The sequence below is a fragment of the Lepisosteus oculatus genome, chromosome 4, assembly GCF_040954835.1.
Source record: "Lepisosteus oculatus isolate fLepOcu1 chromosome 4, fLepOcu1.hap2, whole genome shotgun sequence".
NCBI classification, from domain to species: domain Eukaryota; kingdom Metazoa; phylum Chordata; class Actinopteri; order Semionotiformes; family Lepisosteidae; genus Lepisosteus; species Lepisosteus oculatus.
In genome coordinates this window covers 36,585,094-36,604,254 of record NC_090699.1, presented here as the reverse complement: position 1 = coordinate 36,604,254, position 19,161 = coordinate 36,585,094, and the positions used below count along the sequence as shown (strand labels likewise).

Genomic DNA, 19,161 nt, shown 5'->3' with positions numbered 1-19,161 from the left:
CTTACATCAGCCTTCTGTCCTCCACGGAAACTTATTCCATCTGATATGCATGACTGGAACTCTGCTATGGTGTAGTATTCCACTTCAACAGTAGGGGGCTCAGGAGGCTTTGGCAACTGGAATCCCTGAGAAGGAGGAGGATAATTGAAGATTCAGGAGCCCATTATGGAATCTACAAGGCTTACTAAAACGTAAAATTAATTTGCTTTTGTAAAATATTCAGAAACGAATTAACCATAAATGGATAATTTCTAAGCAGAAGCAAGAGACATTTATTATTATTTGGTTGTTGACTTTCTCCAAAGAAACTTACACTAGTATATTAGGAAGGCTCCACGGCCGAAACGTTGTGTTCTCTTTCTTCTTTTTTTCAGCATGGAATAAACCTATTACTTGTTCCTTTGCAGCCTACGCATGCTGACGCAGCTACCCACCTGAACTAGTATATTCATACCTGTTTATAAAACTGGGAATTGTACTGGAGCAATCTGAGTGAACTACCTTGCTCAAGGGTTCAACAATAGTGCCCCACCAGGATTTAAATATGCTGCCTTCCGGTTGAGCGTCCAGAACCCTGACCAATTTCCCACACCCTTATTTAGGGTGAAGTTAACATTCTTCTGCGTGTAACTCTTTAGAAACAAATGATGGCAACAGATATTTTATGTAAATAAATCCTGACCTTTAACACATCCCTCTAACAAATATATACAAACAACTTTAAGTAAATATCAAAACACTTATAAGAAAAGCATTTCCATTCCAATGCCAGAAAGTATCACCAGATGTAACTTGATTATTTCCACACAAGCAGCTTGCGTAAGGCATTGTGTTTTTTACCAGAATCCACATGACTCGATATTGCCGAGTCTTTCTTCACAGTTACTTGGAACTGATGAACTACAGTGGAAATGAGTGGAATGGAATGCCATGTTGTGACAAATGGAAGGTGAAAAGAATACTGTAAGTAACACTGACCAGGCTGGCCTCTCTCCTAGGTGGGGGTTTCTGTCTCAGGTTAGGAGAACCTAGGAAGGAGAAAGACACCATCAACAACTATGTTTGCACTATACAGTATATTAGCACTTTGCATGTGTATCATGTAGGAGCCAAAAACCTTCTGTACATAACAAGCAATCACAGCATGTTAAAATATGTTAAAACCGTAGAAGACTGTAAATTAAGCATTTCAAATTTAGTTGCAAGCAGAAAAACATAAAAGAAGAATTATACACTATCGTCTTTACTAATGGCTGATTTTTTTATGAAAGGGTGATGAAATTAAGCGTATATCAAATATTCACTTCATTCTTTCTATTTGTAGAAATGAAGTTTGGCAGTATTATTTCAAACCAGGGTTATACATTCTCAAAGGCTGGCATGGGGGCATGGAAGATTCCTGCCAAAGTGCAGAAACATCCTGTCTCTACAGGTTAATTGTCATTTCCAATGTGTGAGTGGTGTGTTCTGCAATGGGCTGGCATTCTGTCCTGGGCGTAGTCCTGTTTTGCACCCTGTGCCACACACCAAGCATTTTTATATGTACAGACTTTATCTCAGTGATAATCATTTATGGATTTTGTTTTAATTGAAAAGGATATGGAATACTTTTCCAGTGTAACTAGTTATATAAGTAGTGTAAGAATATAAATACACTGTTACAGTTACCAAGCCATTGACAGCTGGTACACTGGTACACTGAAGTTTTGACATTAGCACCCATATTCACGAGGTCCTTATTAACATCTTTAAAAAGACTTTTTAAATTCCTTTCCCAAAAAATTGCCCGTATTGAATTTTGATTTGAAACTTCATCAATCTGTGCTATTGTTCCATAAGTATAAAGAACTCATTATGCCAGTTGAAACTGCTAGGGAGTTATATGTAATGGAACCAGTCCCAAATCCTTTGAACCCAAAACCCTTAACAATGAAGCCTGTGATGTTGATTTATTAAAGGGAGGGGAATTAACTTGGTCCTTAAAAGCCATTATCAATCAAGCTTTTCTTTCTAAATTGGATTTCGGCACACTTCAACACAAATCATTATGTATGCAAGGTTTAAACATGCTGAAGTTTAAATGTATATTAGTTAATAGATGAGAAACTTTATTACTGACAACATTTTAGAATAGTATTCCATAAAAGAAATACATAAAGTGTACCTTAACAGAGATACAGGAAAAGACACAGGCACTGACTGCATTAATTCATAATTCCAGTCAAAACTATATAGTATGAGCAAAGTAAGCATATAAAAAAGGATTTATAAGCCTCTAATAGGTCTTCTTATAAAGGTAGTCATTTTCAAATGGCTTTTGTAGCTTTGACACTAATTGTCAGTAATACAGTAATACAAGGTATAATTGTAGCTCACAGACTTCCTTAAAAACTACAAACAATGGGTACAAAATGTCAGAATATAGAACTTTATAATTTACTAACTCTTAACATCAAAATAAAAATTGAAAACTTAATGTTCCGAAACTTTGGAAACTTGGAAATAGAAATAGAAATAATGAGTTAAAGGTACTGGAGGAAATTTCTGATCATGAAGGAAAATAATCTAGTCCAGGGATACTCAATCTGTGGCCATTCCAATCCTCTTCCAAACCCATTACAGAATTTCAATACAACCAACTCATGAATTACTGAACTGATAATTAGCAAAGTGAATACACCAATTAAGTAGATGTTAGCCTCCAAGTACTGCAATGGTGCAGATTGACAGGGCTGCGAGGTGAGGTAACCATAAAAGAATTTTACTAGGTCTAGAAATTTCCATAAGTCATCATCTAGATAGACAAGTAAACAATTTCACTGTAGATTAATGTGGTAAATCACAGGCTTGGTCATGTAACTGAGCCCTTTATTCTTGAAATAAAACCAATAGACAACAATAGAGAGGTCACAAGAGGCAACCATAACATTGTAAAGAATCTGGGACCTGAACAATGGCTGTTAGGCAGACTCACCGATCTCTGCTCTCTGTGGGGCGATCCTGGCCACAGCCGGAGAGCCCTGCTCCGTTTTTCCCTTGCTGTCCTGCAGGGTGACGCTGCTTCTCCTTTCATCGCAGGGGATGGGCAAGCTGATCTCCTTCTTGGCCATGTGGAGCTCATCGGGCTCGTTGTCAGTCTGCACGTCCTTCTCGCTCACTGCTTTTTTGTTGAGGAGGTTGCTGATCTCCATGATGTTCCCAATGATCTCCACAGGGCCGGTCAGGGTTTTCTTACGAGGGGAGAAGTCGTCTTTGGCCTTCTTCAGGTATGACGCGGGAGCCCAGCCTTCTTTGCCCAGGTACCTAGAGGAGGAACCAAAGCCAACTAGTTAGTCAGCGGACATCAAGCTGCAATCAATGTAAGCAAGCATTGCCTCAGAGAAAGTGGATGTAAGAGCCCACTTTAAAACCAAAGAAAAATGGCTGCACCAGCTTTTGTACTTGTACAGGACTAATATTTATATGAGCAGAACAACCAATTCTAGTGAATCTATTTTTTTCCACTTTATGTTAGTACTTATGAAAACTTTTATTTCTGCTGCAACTAAGACAACATGTTTCCAAAAACAGTTTTCATATGTGCTGTGTGTATGTTTTTAACACAATTTAATATTGACATCAGAGAATATACAAAGAAGAGAAATGTCTCTATAAAGACATGTAGGCCATGAACAAGAAATAGTAAATGTCTATTGTTTCCTATGTTTTACATTTACACACATTGCACAGTGTTTTAACACTGGAAAATCCAGAAGTCATCCCTCCTGCACATTGTTTCTGCACAGCCAATGTCCTTGCAACCCCAGCAATGTAATGCTGCAACACAATGTATCACAATCACTTCCTCTGTCAGACCCAGGTAAGATACAGTAATAAGCAATCTGTACCATACCTGCATCAACAGCTCAAATACAGTAGGTGCCATGTATCATATACAGTATACTGAGAAGCAAAGAGAGGTTTTTATGCTTCTTTGTATATGCTATATGTGACAAGTATGCTTATTTTACTTTTGCAATGCACTGTAAGTTTAAAGAAGCAGAGTGTTGATGTTTGTTGCAGATCTCATCAAAAGAAAAACTGTTGTGGACCAAAAGAAGTGAGGTGACCTAAAGGGGAATATTTCATGAAAGAGAAGAAACAGGAAAATATTCTCCATTTGATCATCTACTCTGATTACGATCTACATCTGCTTTTTAGTTCTACATCTTCGAGATACTCCCGGGATGAGCAAACTGAGGAGAGAAAGCATACACGAAGGAAAGGAAATGAGGGCTCATTTCAAAGTAGGTATCTGGGGAGACAACAATGCAGAAGGAATCATGATTATGGTTAAGGAGAAGCGAAATCAGCTAATGGGCATGTGCACTAGAATCTTATGAGCTGATGTTTGGAATAAATGTCCTTTTGTTTATCTCAGCTTTAAATATTTAGGATCTCGAAGGGTGTAAAAAGCTACACTGTCAATATAATGTATTTTTGGTTTTGTAATTTGTCTCCTAAGCACAACCTCCACACAGAAAAAATTCCCGTACTCAGTATCACATTCCAGAAAACAAAGTGAGATTTGTGCAATTTCTAGCAGACTAAACGCAAATTTAGTTTGGCAAAGCTAAAACACTGCAATACATAAGCAGAGGCTTAACATCAGCATAAAGTATGCAATAATACATTTATTTATAAATATTTTTAGATACAATTTGCAAGAATCTTTGAAACATTATAATCTTTTTATAATACTCTGATACACAGTAATACAAATGTTTCACATAATACCCAATATAACGTCATCGTTTCATAAAGAAATTACATCTTAGTGCTGACCCCTGAGACTGACGCTTGCTGTAGAAGTAGAAGTCAGTATTGTGATGCACTGCTGCTTTCTGTTTTCATTCCTTTAGCTGAGACGGTGAAAAGTGAAAATCAAAATGAACACTGTGGTGTATTTGCAGATATTTTCTTTCAAACATTTTATGACCCCAGGTGCATGAAATTCATCATGGTTTGCTGAGACATAGTGGAGGGTGTGCAGGAGAATTTCTGCAGAAATGAGAGGGCTACAGAACCATGTCACACATATCTACGAACTATAAAGCGCACAGCTATACAGATAAAAAAAGTGACTGGGAATGTTTACAAAGACTGATCTGAAGGACGCCTCACCTGATGTACCACCAACCTTCCAGGTTCTTTTGGATGACCTCCACGGTGACCCCTTTCTCGAACCCAATCTCGTCCTTGCCTTGGCTGGTGTATGGCTGCACTGTGATGTATTTCTCCTCTTTTGCAAGAAAGAGAAAGGTAAAAATAATATTATTACTGACTGCAATTGCTGTATAGCAACTTTCCCTTACTCCTTTCTTCAAATCAATCACCTGTTAGCATTCAAATAAGAAACTCCTATTTACGAATTCGTCCAAAAAGCAGCATTTACATCCATTTTTCACACCTCATATGGTATGTTTTATGTAATATGCATAAGTGGTACATGAATCCAAAGCATTATGGCAATGCAAAAAACATCTTGTAGTTAACTTAGGTCAGCAGTAATGTGAAGTAGAGGTTAGGGTTCTGGATCTTCAGCAAGATCTAAATCGACCCAAAATATTTTACCAAATTGCTCCAGTAAAATACACAACTGCATAATTGGGTAGAAATGTAATTTATTTTGCATAAAGGTTTAAGTCAAATAAATTAGTGATAAGTACCCAGTTCTACCTCATCAAGTGAGGCTGCTTTTTAGAGTGGCACTGTTTCATGTTGATCCTTCTGTTTGACTTATATTGGTGTGGTGATAGCATAATGCATTTGACAAACCTACAGACAAAAAATCATGACAATTGTCCCTACAGTACATCTTGGGTAGTTCTTGTAAGTGCTTTTTTCTTTACCAACTGAGCACTTGCTGTAGATACAACCCTAAAAGCACATTTCCTGAAGGCAGGCACAAGCAGATCTCTATCTTTCCAGCAGCCAGGCTAGTTTTTACAAAGGTGCTGTGAATCAGAGAAGAAAATTCTGAACAATTTCAAATAAAATGGAAACTAGAGAACCTATAGTAGCTGTTACACATACTGTACGTACAGAGAATACTCATAACGCTAGTTACAATATTCTAGCTGACTATACTCCTTACATAAGCACTGACCAGATGCTAAAAATCAAGAGAAAAAAATAATTGTATCTTCATTAGTATGATGAAAAACATATGAAGCAAACTAAAATATTGTGACTAATAACTAAGATCTATGATCTCTTGTGTTTCTTTTGATACCTGGCCAGCAATGTATTGTGAAGGTGGATTTGAATAAGTTAAACATTTACATGAATCCTTGTCGTCTACTCAAGGGTGGAGAAGACTGCTGGACACTGGGGCACAAGTAAAATATTATTAGATTTCAAAGCAATACATCACATGGCTTCGGGAGGCTGTCAAATTATGTCACAGGGAAGATGCATGGTGGGGAGGGTAGTTCTTTACTCAAATTAAAGTTAAGGAGTGGCCAGATTTCTGATCTCCCTGAAGACCAGACAGAGCCAGCATTCGTCCACCTGCCAGTTTAAGGAAACTGAAGGAAATTATTTGAGGCTGAAAAACATGGACAAAGCCCACTTGACAACGCAGGATAGAAAAACATTGGTATTTGCTTAAGTTCAGCTCAGTCAAAGAGCATATAACAAATGGTCATACTGCATATCAAATTATTAATCAGAAAACCTATGCAGAGTGAAGAGAAGGAAAAGCAAAGGGGAAAAGAGAGCAGCAAGAACAAGAACACTTGCATCATGCTTTTGGAATCATATGGTAAAAAGTCTTAGCAAACATACTACCTGATAGCACCGTCAGAAACTATTCTGCAACTGTCCCAGCAAGCTCAGCAGACATGGCCATGGCATCACAACATTTTTAATCACTAAGATGATGTGCTCACAATCTATAAAACACTTGCATAACTCAAAATGGTTGATTGGAAACTAGGTAGGTGATATCCTTCTTGGACCTCTAAAAAAACAGGATTTAATTTAAAAATAATCTAAGAAACATAAATGTAATTAAATTACAATACAATACCATACGTCCAAAGACTAGGGATACAAATATTACAGGATAAAATCCTTATATAAAAGATCACCTTCAAGAAAACAAGTCTACATTTTTGGCAAAAGATTTACCTAAATGCATTCTTAACTAATTTATGTTGATAACAATTGTAAGGAAATTGTGAGCAGCTAAATTCATTACGTTTCCTAGCTTTATTGAGACTTCTCTTGGATTAATCTACCAATGACTGTTGCTACAACCAAACAAAATATCAATTACTAACATAGTGTACACATTTTTGTAACTAATTGGCTAGGTTAAAATTATTTTGGTCTCATGTCTTAAAACAATTAAAAAGCACCAAAGTAGTGGAAAGAGCTTATATTTTACAAATATTAGTCAAAAGAACAGTTCCAAATTCTGTATTTGTAACTTCATTTGACTGTGGCATATGCTTATTCCCTGCAAAGATATCTAAAGTACACAGTGTAATCTAACAACTTGTGATGTTCACCTATCCAGTTTCGATTTCGCTGTTTTGCTTCACTTGTCTGGTCTGAGGTGTCATTCAGCTTTATCACCTTCCTCTTTATTTAAAGAAAACAAATGGTGATATCAAGAAATGGCATGCACCATTACCCAGAATTACAATAAACTAGAAAATAGTAAGATCTCTAATATTGTATAATATGAAGCACCTAGAACCTCCCTGCAGATTTTAATTTTTTTTGTGAAAGAAAAATGTGCAAAAATGAGACCACGTTCACTTAAAACACAATATCTCTATCATCAACCCTGTACTCATCTAACATTTCATCATTCATGTATTCCCTACTCCATGAAAGACAGTTAAGTTTGAGACTTAAAAGTTTGAAATCAAGAAAGCGAACAATCATTAAAATCTGAATTACAAAGGAATATCTACAGTACCAATCTGATGCCACTGCAGAGGAAAAAATCAAATACTGCATATGTAAGAACCAGCACCCTGTAACTGACCACATTGTCCGAATGATAAGTATTCGGTTAATTTATTGATTTGGTCATAGAAAGCTTTTTAAAGATCATTGGACATTAATTCTAGAAAGTGGTAGATGAAATGTCCAAACGAATAAAGTTTAAGTCACAGGTTGTTAGGATGTTTGCAACTTAAAAAATTGCAAGTATGAGCACCTGTTGCAATTAATAAACTGGCGAATAAACATGTAATACCCCAAAAATTCTTTGTAAATAGTAAAGTTAAGGGGAAATGTTGTTATTCTAGGGGAAAAGTTGTTATAGTTTCTTCAACCTCTATTTATGCTGTTCCTGTGCAGTTTTAAATTCAACCCTCTAATATACAAGCCATCATCCCTTATCTCCACAGTTTGCAGAAATAAATGCCTTTGAAAAAAGACAGCAAAGGCAGATATAATAATATTTACTTTTTACTCCCTCTCAGGAAGATCTATATCTGGTGCTGCACTTTGTGCCATGTCACGACAGTAATGAATTACAGCCACACCAAAGCGTTATCTACATCAAACAAAATGAGGCCTGGGAGGAGACTTTATACAGTATCTGTACTTTCCTGTAATTTAATTCCACAATTGTTGCATATCCCATTACAGATGTGGTATAATTTTCTCTTGTTTTTGTCTGCCTAGATGTCATTTTTGCTTTATGCTAACCATTGCAGTTAAAACAGCTAATGAAAAAGACATTTCAAATCTCATCACCATGAAACACGTAGACAATGCACTTAAAAGCTAAAACCCCCACTGTTCTTAGCACAGCACTGCAATGATTGGACATGTTTAATTCCTACCCAATTTATGATTGCCAATTGTTTCTGTGTCTCAGCTCATTTAGCATCAACTCCTGCATTGCACAGGAAGAAAAATGCTCAGTCCATCGAGCCATTTACAGTTTCAGTTTAATGTGAAATGCTGAAAGATCAATGTATTTCTTACTGACTTCCCTACAAGTCCACAGACACCTGTGAAGTCACAGGGGCTGGAAAGCCAAGAGCTAGCTGGCTATCTAATCCAACCCTGCCCTGGCAGCACTTTGCCAACTGCATGCTGTCACTTGGGGTGTCCTGGTCACAGTCAGCTTGTGATGTACGGTACAATAACTTCCTCAAGGGCCTGGATCACTAGCCATACAGTATGCAGCTGGTGACCAAGGCTCTAACACAAATCTCAACCTGCAATTGAACCAGGTACCTTTCGGGATGGCCTTTTTTCTATTTTCTTCCAAATTCTATTTATTCTTCATTAAATTGGATAGTTTTGTGTGAGATAATATGGGACAATTAAAATACTAAAGTAAATTACAGTAGTGCACTCTTTTCTTACTGGCACAACAGGTTATATATATATACATCTACAGTATAAAGTTTTTCTCCCCCTATTATTTTACAAAAGAGACTTTAGATTAACCAAGGAGCACAGTTTGACCTTGGAATCCCTGTGCTTTCAGTTCTGCCTTGTCTTTTTAGGAATGTTTTCCAAAGGGGAAATTCTGAATAGGTTTCATGTTAAGACGAAACATGCTTGAACTGGCACATAGCAAACTTTCTCATCTTCCTGACCGCAAGACAGAAAAAAGAGGAAAAAAATCCTGTATAAATAATTTTCCGAACATCAGCAGTATTTTCATGGTTGGATTATTTTCTATGGTGGAAAATGTCTCTTACATCCAGAAGACATTTGTTTTCATACTCTGTGGTCAAAGTTGCCAGCAGCAACTGTGAGCTGGAATTGAAATGTCTTCACTTCCCCGTCTGTTTTATCTGCCTCCTTGAAAAAAAATAGCATTTTACAACTTAGCTAACTACAGGAGTTAAGAACAGGTAATAAATAAACACTTCTCCCATTGGTTTGTTAACTGGATGCATCACACAATGTGATATTCCAAGAAATTTATTGGGGTCGACAGTCAAGAAATGGCAGCTACCTATCCACACCTCTCTTCATTATCATTGTAAAGCTCCTAAAAATCTCCAGTCTGAACATTATTACAAATTTGTACCAGCTGTTTCTCTCTCATTCGCTCAAGATATGTGCCCTATAAACTTTAGGCACTTTTAAATAGACTTCAGAGCACCAAAACTGCTGATTTTTCTCCTTTTTAATAAAGGGTAATGTCTGTTAGGTGACGCATTCAAGCAGATTCAACAGTAATGAAACATACGTTTTATGTCCCTTCAGTCAGAAGATCACAGAAATCTGTGGACTTTCCACCACTCGGTTCCAATGGCACATCATTAGCTCATGAAAACTTTGCTGGGCGTTTTGTGAAAATGAACAAATGCCTTGCCCTACTATATCTTTGCCAGAGTGTATTTCAACACCAGGGCAATTAGACTTAAAGATCAGAAGAGAAAAACATGAGTTGTTTCTGCTTTACTTCAGAATTTGGCTTTTAAACAATGTTATTATTGTGATTATTCTCTAACAGCAAATTGAAAAAATCATTTTTATGTTTAGCTATTTTTGAAAGGGGTAAAGATGGACATTTCGAAATACTCTATTAATCCCTGCCAGTATGTTTTCATAGAGAATAGTAAACAACACATACAGTAACACATATGAATGCCACCTGGAGCTTGACATGCTGATTTAAAACAGCCATAGCAAATTATCTTACTGGGTATTACAAACTCCATGCATTTACTAAGCATGCTTTTTTCCCAAACGTCTGTGACCTGTTTGATTTGCGAGTTCTGCATTGTGCCAGACTGATTATGCAGGGCTGTATTCTAAGTTTCAAATTAGTTAGGTAATGCTTTCAACTCTTATTCTACTTTCACTTGTTCCAACAAAGCAGAAGCAAACCACCGGAAACTCAATTTCCTAACAAGCTAAAAAGGGCTGAAGAATGAGGTTGTCATTGTCCATATTACAGGGAAACAAAACTACATCTCAAAAACTACCTGTTATAAAAGCTAATGTTACTCAAAAGGGCAGTGATTCTTGGCAAATTTGTAAGCCCATTGCATTAATCTATTTTTAATGTGTGCAAAATGCAAACATGGCCTTTTTATTTTATGTGTCTTTTTATTACTTATGAATTTTAAAGTCTTGTGAAAAATATCTTTGGGGATTATATGTCAAGTTTTTTTTTTACTTTATAGGGACCACCTGCTTTTCACTCAACGCCAGGAAAAGAAGAAGAAATGTTGAGGGGGGGCACATTTAAATTAGCCATGTGAACTGACCCAGTGGGATTCCTGTGCAGTATACTGTGAAAGCCACCAATCAGTTCACATGTAAAGAGAACCACTTTAAGAGAGATAATCCGTGTGTCCTCAGGTTTGACGTAAATGAATAATGCATAAAGCTCTTGTTTACAGATGGATTGGGCCTGCTTTTTTAATGCTCTCTTAAAATGCTGTCACCCTCACTAGCTCAAATAACAGTTATTTAAATATCTGCTTTCCATACTTCAAATGTTGAAACCTGTTTTTGTATATTAAAACCTGCAAAGAAATCTAATAAACCTTTATCCATCCATCCATTTTCTAACTGCTTTATCTAGCGTGGATACACCCTACGCAGGATGACAGTGCATTGCAGGGAAGATGGACACAAACACTGGAAGCCAATTAACCTACTGGTATGTGTTTGGACTCTGGGAGGAAACTGGAGTACCAAGAGGAAACCCAAGTGAACATGGGGAGAACTTACAAACTCCACACAGATAGCACCCCAGGAACTGCCCCCAAGCTCCCAGCCCCGTGTGGCAGCAACGCGAACCACTGCTCTGCCATGATGCCCCATTAAGGCTTTATATTAATTTAAAATACATTGTGTCAAGTACATGCCCCTTTCCCCAGAAAGCAATGAGCAACTGGATTAAATCATTACTTTGGATATTCTCAGCAATTTGTAATAATTTCACATATTTTTGGCAAGAAATAAACCTGAAACTTCATCAATTCCATGTGAGAGGAATTTAGGTCAACTGCATAATAACCGAAAATTGCAAAATTAACGTAGCTGCCATTTCCAAGTTAATTGTGGCTTCAGGGGAGCCACTTGTCCGTGTTCATTCATTAACATTTTTAGCTACAAGCGTTGTTTTTAAATTAGGTGGGTATAGGTCTTATGAACATTCTCCTGAATCTGATTTGACAAAACAAATTTTCTTCTTTCTATCCCTTTTCCCTGAGTTTTCCTTTTACTTTTTACAGACCTTTCTGTGCATGCAACTGCTTTCTATAAAATAAAATCTAGGCCAGAGTTAAAAAGTAGACCCGGTCATCTGATGTTCTCTAGCTCTCACAAGAGTGGTCCCCTGACTCTTAAGCAAGACACATATAAGGAAGGAGCATGGTTGTTGTTAAAGCCGGCCTCACACTACACGATTTTTCCTAGAATTTTCAGTCGTAGCCTTGATTTACATAATCGTCAGAAAATCACAGCGAGTTGTAGAGCGTCGCAGTGCGCGCTCGTTACCGTCAGGTGTGTAGTGTGACACCCCCAGTGACTAAGTCATAGTGCTCATAATAGCCACTACAACTCTCTGCGACTCGCTTTGACAAAATCAAACACATTTTCTCGTAGCGAATTGCAAGTCGCAGGGGTGGGCTCTTGTGTCTGTGACAATCAACAGCCAATGAGCACTCAACCAGAAGTACAATGCATACAATGTGGCTGCAAGGAAAGAAGGAGAGCAAGTGTTTTGGACTGTGCAAATGGAGGAGAGGCTCATCAAACTTTGGAGCCAGCACAAATGTCTGTTTGATGTTTTATGTTTGTTTACTTGTGCTCCACGTTGATTGGCTGCCAAAATGAGGCGACATCGCGGTACTTTTGCAGTGTAATATGATATCTGGAACCATGATGAAAAGTCGTGAAGAAATTGTGTAATTAGTCACCCCCTGCAATTCCTAGTCATATAATTAGACACCGTCTAGGACAGAAAAGGCAGTGAGATTCGGCAACTGCAGTTGTTAAATTTGACATGTTTTCCGACTAGAAGTCGTGTCGAGTCATGTAGTGTGACAAAGGCTTTACTGCTAACATGGACATTCACACTCTGAAGCCGTGCATGCAGAAGGATGGGGGATGGGGAAACGGGGTGGGGTGGGGTGGGGTGGAGAGAAGTGAGGCCTACGTCTCTCTTCACCTCGACTCTGCTGCCGGTTGACAATCCCCCCCAGCGTCCATCGCCGGTCCAGCCTCTTCAGGTGAGCCTTGCGCCTCTTAGTGACTAGTGAGCACGGATGACGATGAAAAAGAAATATGAGACAAATGGGGGAAAAAAACATGAGTAATGAATGGGGGGGGGGGGGGGTAAAAATAAACAAGAGACAAAACCAATATGGCAGACTTGAAAGGGTTAATAGTAACAGTCGTTACGTGAAAAGATAAAGAGTGATGCCTAAAAATGGGCGAAATACAATGTTGACCCTTTGAGTTCAAGAATTGTGAGGATTTAATTAGTTTTAAAAATGTCCAACCATCAGTATACCAAGCATGGCAGCCTTTTTCTAGGGTCTACAATGCTGAACTTTTCCTTCATTCCAACACCATTGCTAGCCCTAATTAGTGATTAATTTGATAATTCAGTTCATTCTGAATATATTTTTTATAACAAAGCTTAAAACTGCAATTGATTAGTCCTGGTCTAAGGTCATGAATAGGATTCTCTCAAAATATTGAACACTCATTGATATCCTCAAAGGGTTTTCATTGTTGTATACCACTTAAAATTTAGAAAAAGCTTCACCTTGCGGTTTTTCATTACAATGCAGCACTCTGATGAGAATTAGAGGTTTGTTAGATTGATGAAACAGTAAAGATGTAAGTGTAAAATGCCTTTCACATCTGCCATCACAGTCTAATGACAGGGAACAAAATAATTACTTTATCTCTTGTGAAGTGATCAACGGGATCTTTTGTGTAATTATATAATAAAAGTTTGATAGCTATTTTAATCTAGACATTGCAACTTTCAAAAAAATAAAAAAGTAAATATACAAAAAGAATAGTTTCTTCAAAAATAATGAAAAGAAATACGTAAAAATGATATATCTATAAATGCATACATAAAAACCCACAGAAAAATGGGTCGGGCTTCCAGCTCTCAGTTCCCATCACATTAAAAACAAATCACAGTAAAAATATTCATTATGGCTTCTCTGTGAAGAGCTGCACTATTAATGTTCTTTAAACCCTCTCCATCACAGGATGATTTGGGAAATAAAATGTGGCACTTAAACACATATACAGTAAGAGAAGGATTCAGTAGTTGAGCTCCAGGGTGCCTTTACAGACCAGTCACATAAATACTAATCACAGTGACAAACAATTCTTGTATTGCTGTGGGAATCTGTCTGGGAGGATCAGCAGTGACAAATACCCATGTCTGAAAATGTCCAAGTCCAAGTTATTGTCCTGTTGATCACAGATCATCTGCCATGTGAGACTCTTATACAAATAAGTCTATTTAGACTTGAAGTTTACAGTTAAGGTTGGAAAGGTTAACAGACTTAAAAACTGGTGTGCTAAGCATCATTCATCCTAAGTTATCCTTCTGTTCCTCCAAAAAAAATGGACCCCTCCCTTTGATTAGCAATCCTTAGCTGTCTGAAATTTCCGATGTGTTGATGTTACTTCTTGGCCTGGATTCTCACTTTTATTTTGGACTTGAAGTCGTTTTGGACATATCACTAAAACACAGTCTGTCCCAACTGTGTGATCCTGACTCATTTTTTAAATGGAGGGATATTTTGTTCCATTTGACTGAAATTAATGTTTATGGTGTAATTATTATGAATGTTTTTAAATTAATAAAACATTCTTGGTGAGCAAAGATATTGTGGTTTCCAATCTTTGCAGTGTGACATACTGCAAACGTTTGTTAACAAAAATTAGGTTGTATACTTAAATTGATAACCTGAGGCCAAATATTTACTTTGGAAAAAAAAACACTATACAAGCAGAAAAATAAATACACCAGTAAGTATCTGCTTTAAAAACTGGAGAGAGAGAATGCTGGTTTCTGTGTTTTGGCCAACAGCCAACATAAATTAAAATAGAAAGTGTACCCATTTACTTTAAAAAGGGTCTAAAATAAGTTAGTTTTACCTTTTGAACACATACAAAATGTTTGAACATTTAATGTACTCTACACTGTGGATATTTAATTTGAAATGTATTAAAGTATTAAGTCCCCTTTTCAGCATGACAGATCTGACTGCAGTCCAAAACTGGTAGATCAGGCTTTGCTTCTAATGTTTGCTTCGTATTTCTTTATCAGCGCAAAGTAGACATTATTATCCTTTTTAAAATTCAGAAAAGCACTCTACGTTCCAGCATACAGAATGCTATAAAATTTAACATTCAACCATTTTAACTCCAGGATGGACAAAGAAATCTTCCCTGCTGTTCAGGCAAGAAAACACTGAAGTACATTAAAATTGCTCTCAAATGCTCGACCCTTGTTGTTTATACTTCTGCTTGATGGAAAACCAAATGGCATTCGGCATACTAATATGCACAGTGAGGGAATTAAGGGAAAAAAATAGTTGTTATGAATAAAGACAGAACAAACTCATTTTAATGTTGCTTTTTTCCTCCTTGCCCTCCATAAGCGATATCTCAGATAGGTAATCCACAGAGGAAAAGACTCCTTAATGACAAACACAGAAGGTCCTTTTGGTTTACTTACAGTGAAATGTATTACAGCGAAAAAAGTAATAGCCAGAGATTGCAATGTGCTAGACTGCAGACATAACACTAATGCAGAGAATCCCTGATATAAAACTGGTGGTGCCACTGAGAAAGGGCATTTGGGGGGAAACCACAGAGCATTAAGGACACAAGAAAGCTTTTTCCATTCTGCAGAAGATGGATGCAGGAGATTCTAGCACTGACGGAATGAAAGAGAGCTGCAGTTTGCTCCTATCAAAACTCAGTCTGGCTCCTGATCACAAAAAAATAACAATGAATTACCTTGAAGCAGTTGCAGCTGCAAATGGTTTATCGACATTTAAAGCACAGCTGAGCAATTGCATGCAAGTTGCCATGTGTTGCTGGCAATTGTATGGTCTTATTAAACCTCAATGACAGAGAAAGGCCGGTAATCCATTTATAAATCCCTTTTTTTTACTCCAGCTTTCTTTCCATCTGCCACAGTCTGGATAGAAGAATGTGTTATTTCCCCCCTTTCTTTATGGATCTGTGAAGATTCCTGCCATTAGCTCTTCAGCTACTGGAAATCATCCATAAATATCATGGGGTCCATATTATCAAGTATTTATAATGGAAAAGGTTCAAACCGCCCTAGCATTAAAAATCTGATTTTGGTACCGGGAAAATGAAACAAAACTCTTATTTTCAAAACTGAAAATAAACTTCCAAAACATCTTACATTTTTAATTATGCATATTGAGCATCAAAAGAAATGTATCACCTTATCAGTATACAGTTTAGAGATACTCCATAAATAGACGAACATTCATTAAAATGACATTTTGGGCGCAGTTTTGGATTAACTGATGACTGACTGTTACACACTTATGATGGCCACAAGCGATGAGATCAAAAATAGAGGAACAAAAATGCCCCATTTATCACTTCCACACCACTGTTATTTTGGAGGCTAGACTAAGTCACGAGCAGTGGAGTCAAGCCTTTATTAGTGGGATTTTGTGTAGATCATTTTGATTGTCAGAGATAGTGTTATTGTGTGTGCAGAGCTATAAGCTAATTGTTGTATACAACAGATCAATCAATAGGAAGGTTCAAGTGTTATGGTCTTGGCAGAGGCATCTACAGTAGTTGCTCCTGAACTCCACTTGTAAGGATTGATGGCAAACTAACTTAACAGCACTGCATAGATCAAGTCCTCAGATTTGCAGCACTTCCTGAGGGCACAAGACAGCAACAACAATCTGGTGCAAAATATGCATCACAGATGTACACTTTATATTGCTTCCAATGATGGCCGCATGGCTATTAACCTGCAACTCACGTTGATCATAAATGTTAATCAGCACAATAACTGATGAATTCACCTATGTCTTGTCAGTGCACCTGCCACACACAAAGATGGTCACTTGATATATATTATAAAATGATATATAGTAGGACTGATGAAGAAATCTCATGTGAATAAACTAATCCTTAAACAATTTAAAACAGTTTTAGTTTGAGCATGTTGCCATGCAAAGATGATCTCCAAAAAATCTCTCAGTAATGTCAAGATTGCACTGTACAGTTTATCACATTCTTAAGAATGCATCTCAAGAGAGAATACAGGGGTTTAATGGGTTTTCTCTTGGAGATGAACTGTCTGCACATAGAAACACTCAGCCGGGCTCTGAAATGAAATTTTATTGTATCATCTCCTGGCTTCAATCTGAATCCCAAGGGAACACAACTCAGAGTGTCCGGGTCTGTCTAGAAAACATTTCTGGTGATTATGATTAAATCCAGATATGCTGGCATGTTTCTTCTCAAAAATTGTTCTTGGATGATTTCATAACCTGTAATATTCTACTGCTTGGGCTGGACAGTTAAACTGAAGCTGCCATTAGTTTTTGTCCTGATGATGATGTCATCTTGACTATTATCGTTTCTAGTTTGTTAGTTTTTATATATAATATTTAAATACATTGGGGTCATTACTCCAAAGCCTACTTATCTGTGACAAAATATTGTGCAGACTAGCTAAATTGTATTCCATTTACTAATTTGGTTTCTGTTAACAAAATCAGTGTTAGGTAGGTTCTGCAAAAGGCCATTTGGATTCATTGTTTTTTGTAAAGGAAAAATTAAAAACCTTAAAGAGAATAATTGGATTTGGGATTTGTTTAATTAAAGTTCCTACCTTCTCCAGTCCTAGAAGTGCTCAGCTCCAAATCATCTCTTGTTCCATTCTGGGAATCCAGGTACGTCGCCGGTACCCATCCCTGCTCTTCCGCTGTGCTCACAAACCACCAACCTGCAAGATTGAAATTTACTTCAGTCCTTTCATTCCGAAAAGACAACTGGAATCTGTTGTGACCAGTCTACTTTTGTCTGCACTGTGCTGCACCAAAAGAGCTTACAGCAATAAAACCCATTGGAAAATGTACAAGCTTGTCAGTTCAGTGATAACTGTGTAAAATAAATCAGTCAGCAGTACTTTTGTTTTCCACAAGGACACTTACAAACCACAGTAAAGCTGAAAAGGCCAAGATACAGTATCTCTTTTGTAAATGTCTTTTTAAAAGTATTTGGACTTATTTGTTTTTAAATGGGGAAACCCCTTGTGGACCTTCATAGCTTGATCTCATTTCCACTCATAAAGAGCCCTGAAGACTACACTATATTCTTATGCTTCACGTGGCTCACAACACTGAAAACTATGGAGTGAAAGAGCAAGACTTATTTCACCTCAACATTTTTTTAAAATTTATTTTTTAAAGAATCAATTCTTTAAGGGAAAGAGACAGTCAGGCAATGTGTTTTAAGCCTCTCAGAAACCTTAATTACATTGATATACAGCAGGTGACAATGGACAATAATTAATTTAATTTTGTTAATTTGCCTCCACCATAATACAGGTAACTTATATGTCCCAGACTTATCAGATATCTTATGTGTTTTCATTCTGTGTACAAATATACAGTACAGTACAGCGTATATATACAGTATATATCAGATAAGTGCCTTGTGAATTACAAACAGTAAGTATATGAGGTATTTGCTTGCTTCATATTGCTCTATTTTATGAGAAAAAGAACAACCCTTTCTCTTCTATGAATGAGAAATCAGAATCTTTCCTTATTTTTTTTACTATTTCTGAAGAAAGCCATTTACACAAAGCCTGCTTCCCTTTCTGCTAAAGGCTCCCTGAATAAAGTGGTTCCCAGAGACAGGCATTTCCTCTATCATCTGTGTTGGTTGGGGAAGACTAAGCCTTGATACAGCAAAAGGCTAAGAACTGGTATTTTTGCTAAAGTTATTTGCTAGGCACCCAGCCTAAGATTTTCCAAGGACTCACGTGTTTTATAAATGTGCTTACAGTTATTAATGGAATGGCCAAGATATTATTCACACTTCGTTTTATGTGTTTATTTTTGTTTGTCTTCTTCACATTTCGACAGGGAAATGGCCTGGAAAACGAAAAGCACAAGG

The 19,161-nt window shown here is 37.1% G+C and overlaps 1 protein-coding gene and 1 long non-coding RNA gene across 4 annotated transcripts in view; one reads left to right on the top strand and one right to left on the bottom strand.

Annotated features, from left to right (window-relative positions):
• Positions 1-19,161, bottom strand: part of sh3pxd2aa (SH3 and PX domains 2Aa) — a 143,733-nt gene that overhangs the window by 9,739 nt on the left and 114,833 nt on the right. For 2 of the 3 annotated variants that reach the window (XM_015347564.2, XM_006630757.3), the window contains 6 exons: positions 17,870-17,983; positions 13,160-13,243; positions 5,164-5,281; positions 2,975-3,303; positions 979-1,028; positions 6-125 (listed from right to left, as the gene is read on the bottom strand). In XM_015347564.2, coding sequence (XP_015203050.1) covers positions 6-125; positions 979-1,028; positions 2,975-3,303; positions 5,164-5,281; positions 13,160-13,243; positions 17,870-17,983 — 815 coding nt within the window. The remainder of the gene's footprint in view (positions 1-5; positions 126-978; positions 1,029-2,974; positions 3,304-5,163; positions 5,282-13,159; positions 13,244-17,869; positions 17,984-19,161) is intronic. The other variant, XM_015347566.2, reaches the window with a different exon arrangement.
• On the top strand, positions 5,191-11,207 carry LOC107077399 (uncharacterized). Its single transcript, XR_001478437.2, has 2 exons — positions 5,191-5,301; positions 11,163-11,207. It is a non-coding gene; the product is annotated as an uncharacterized lncRNA (long non-coding RNA).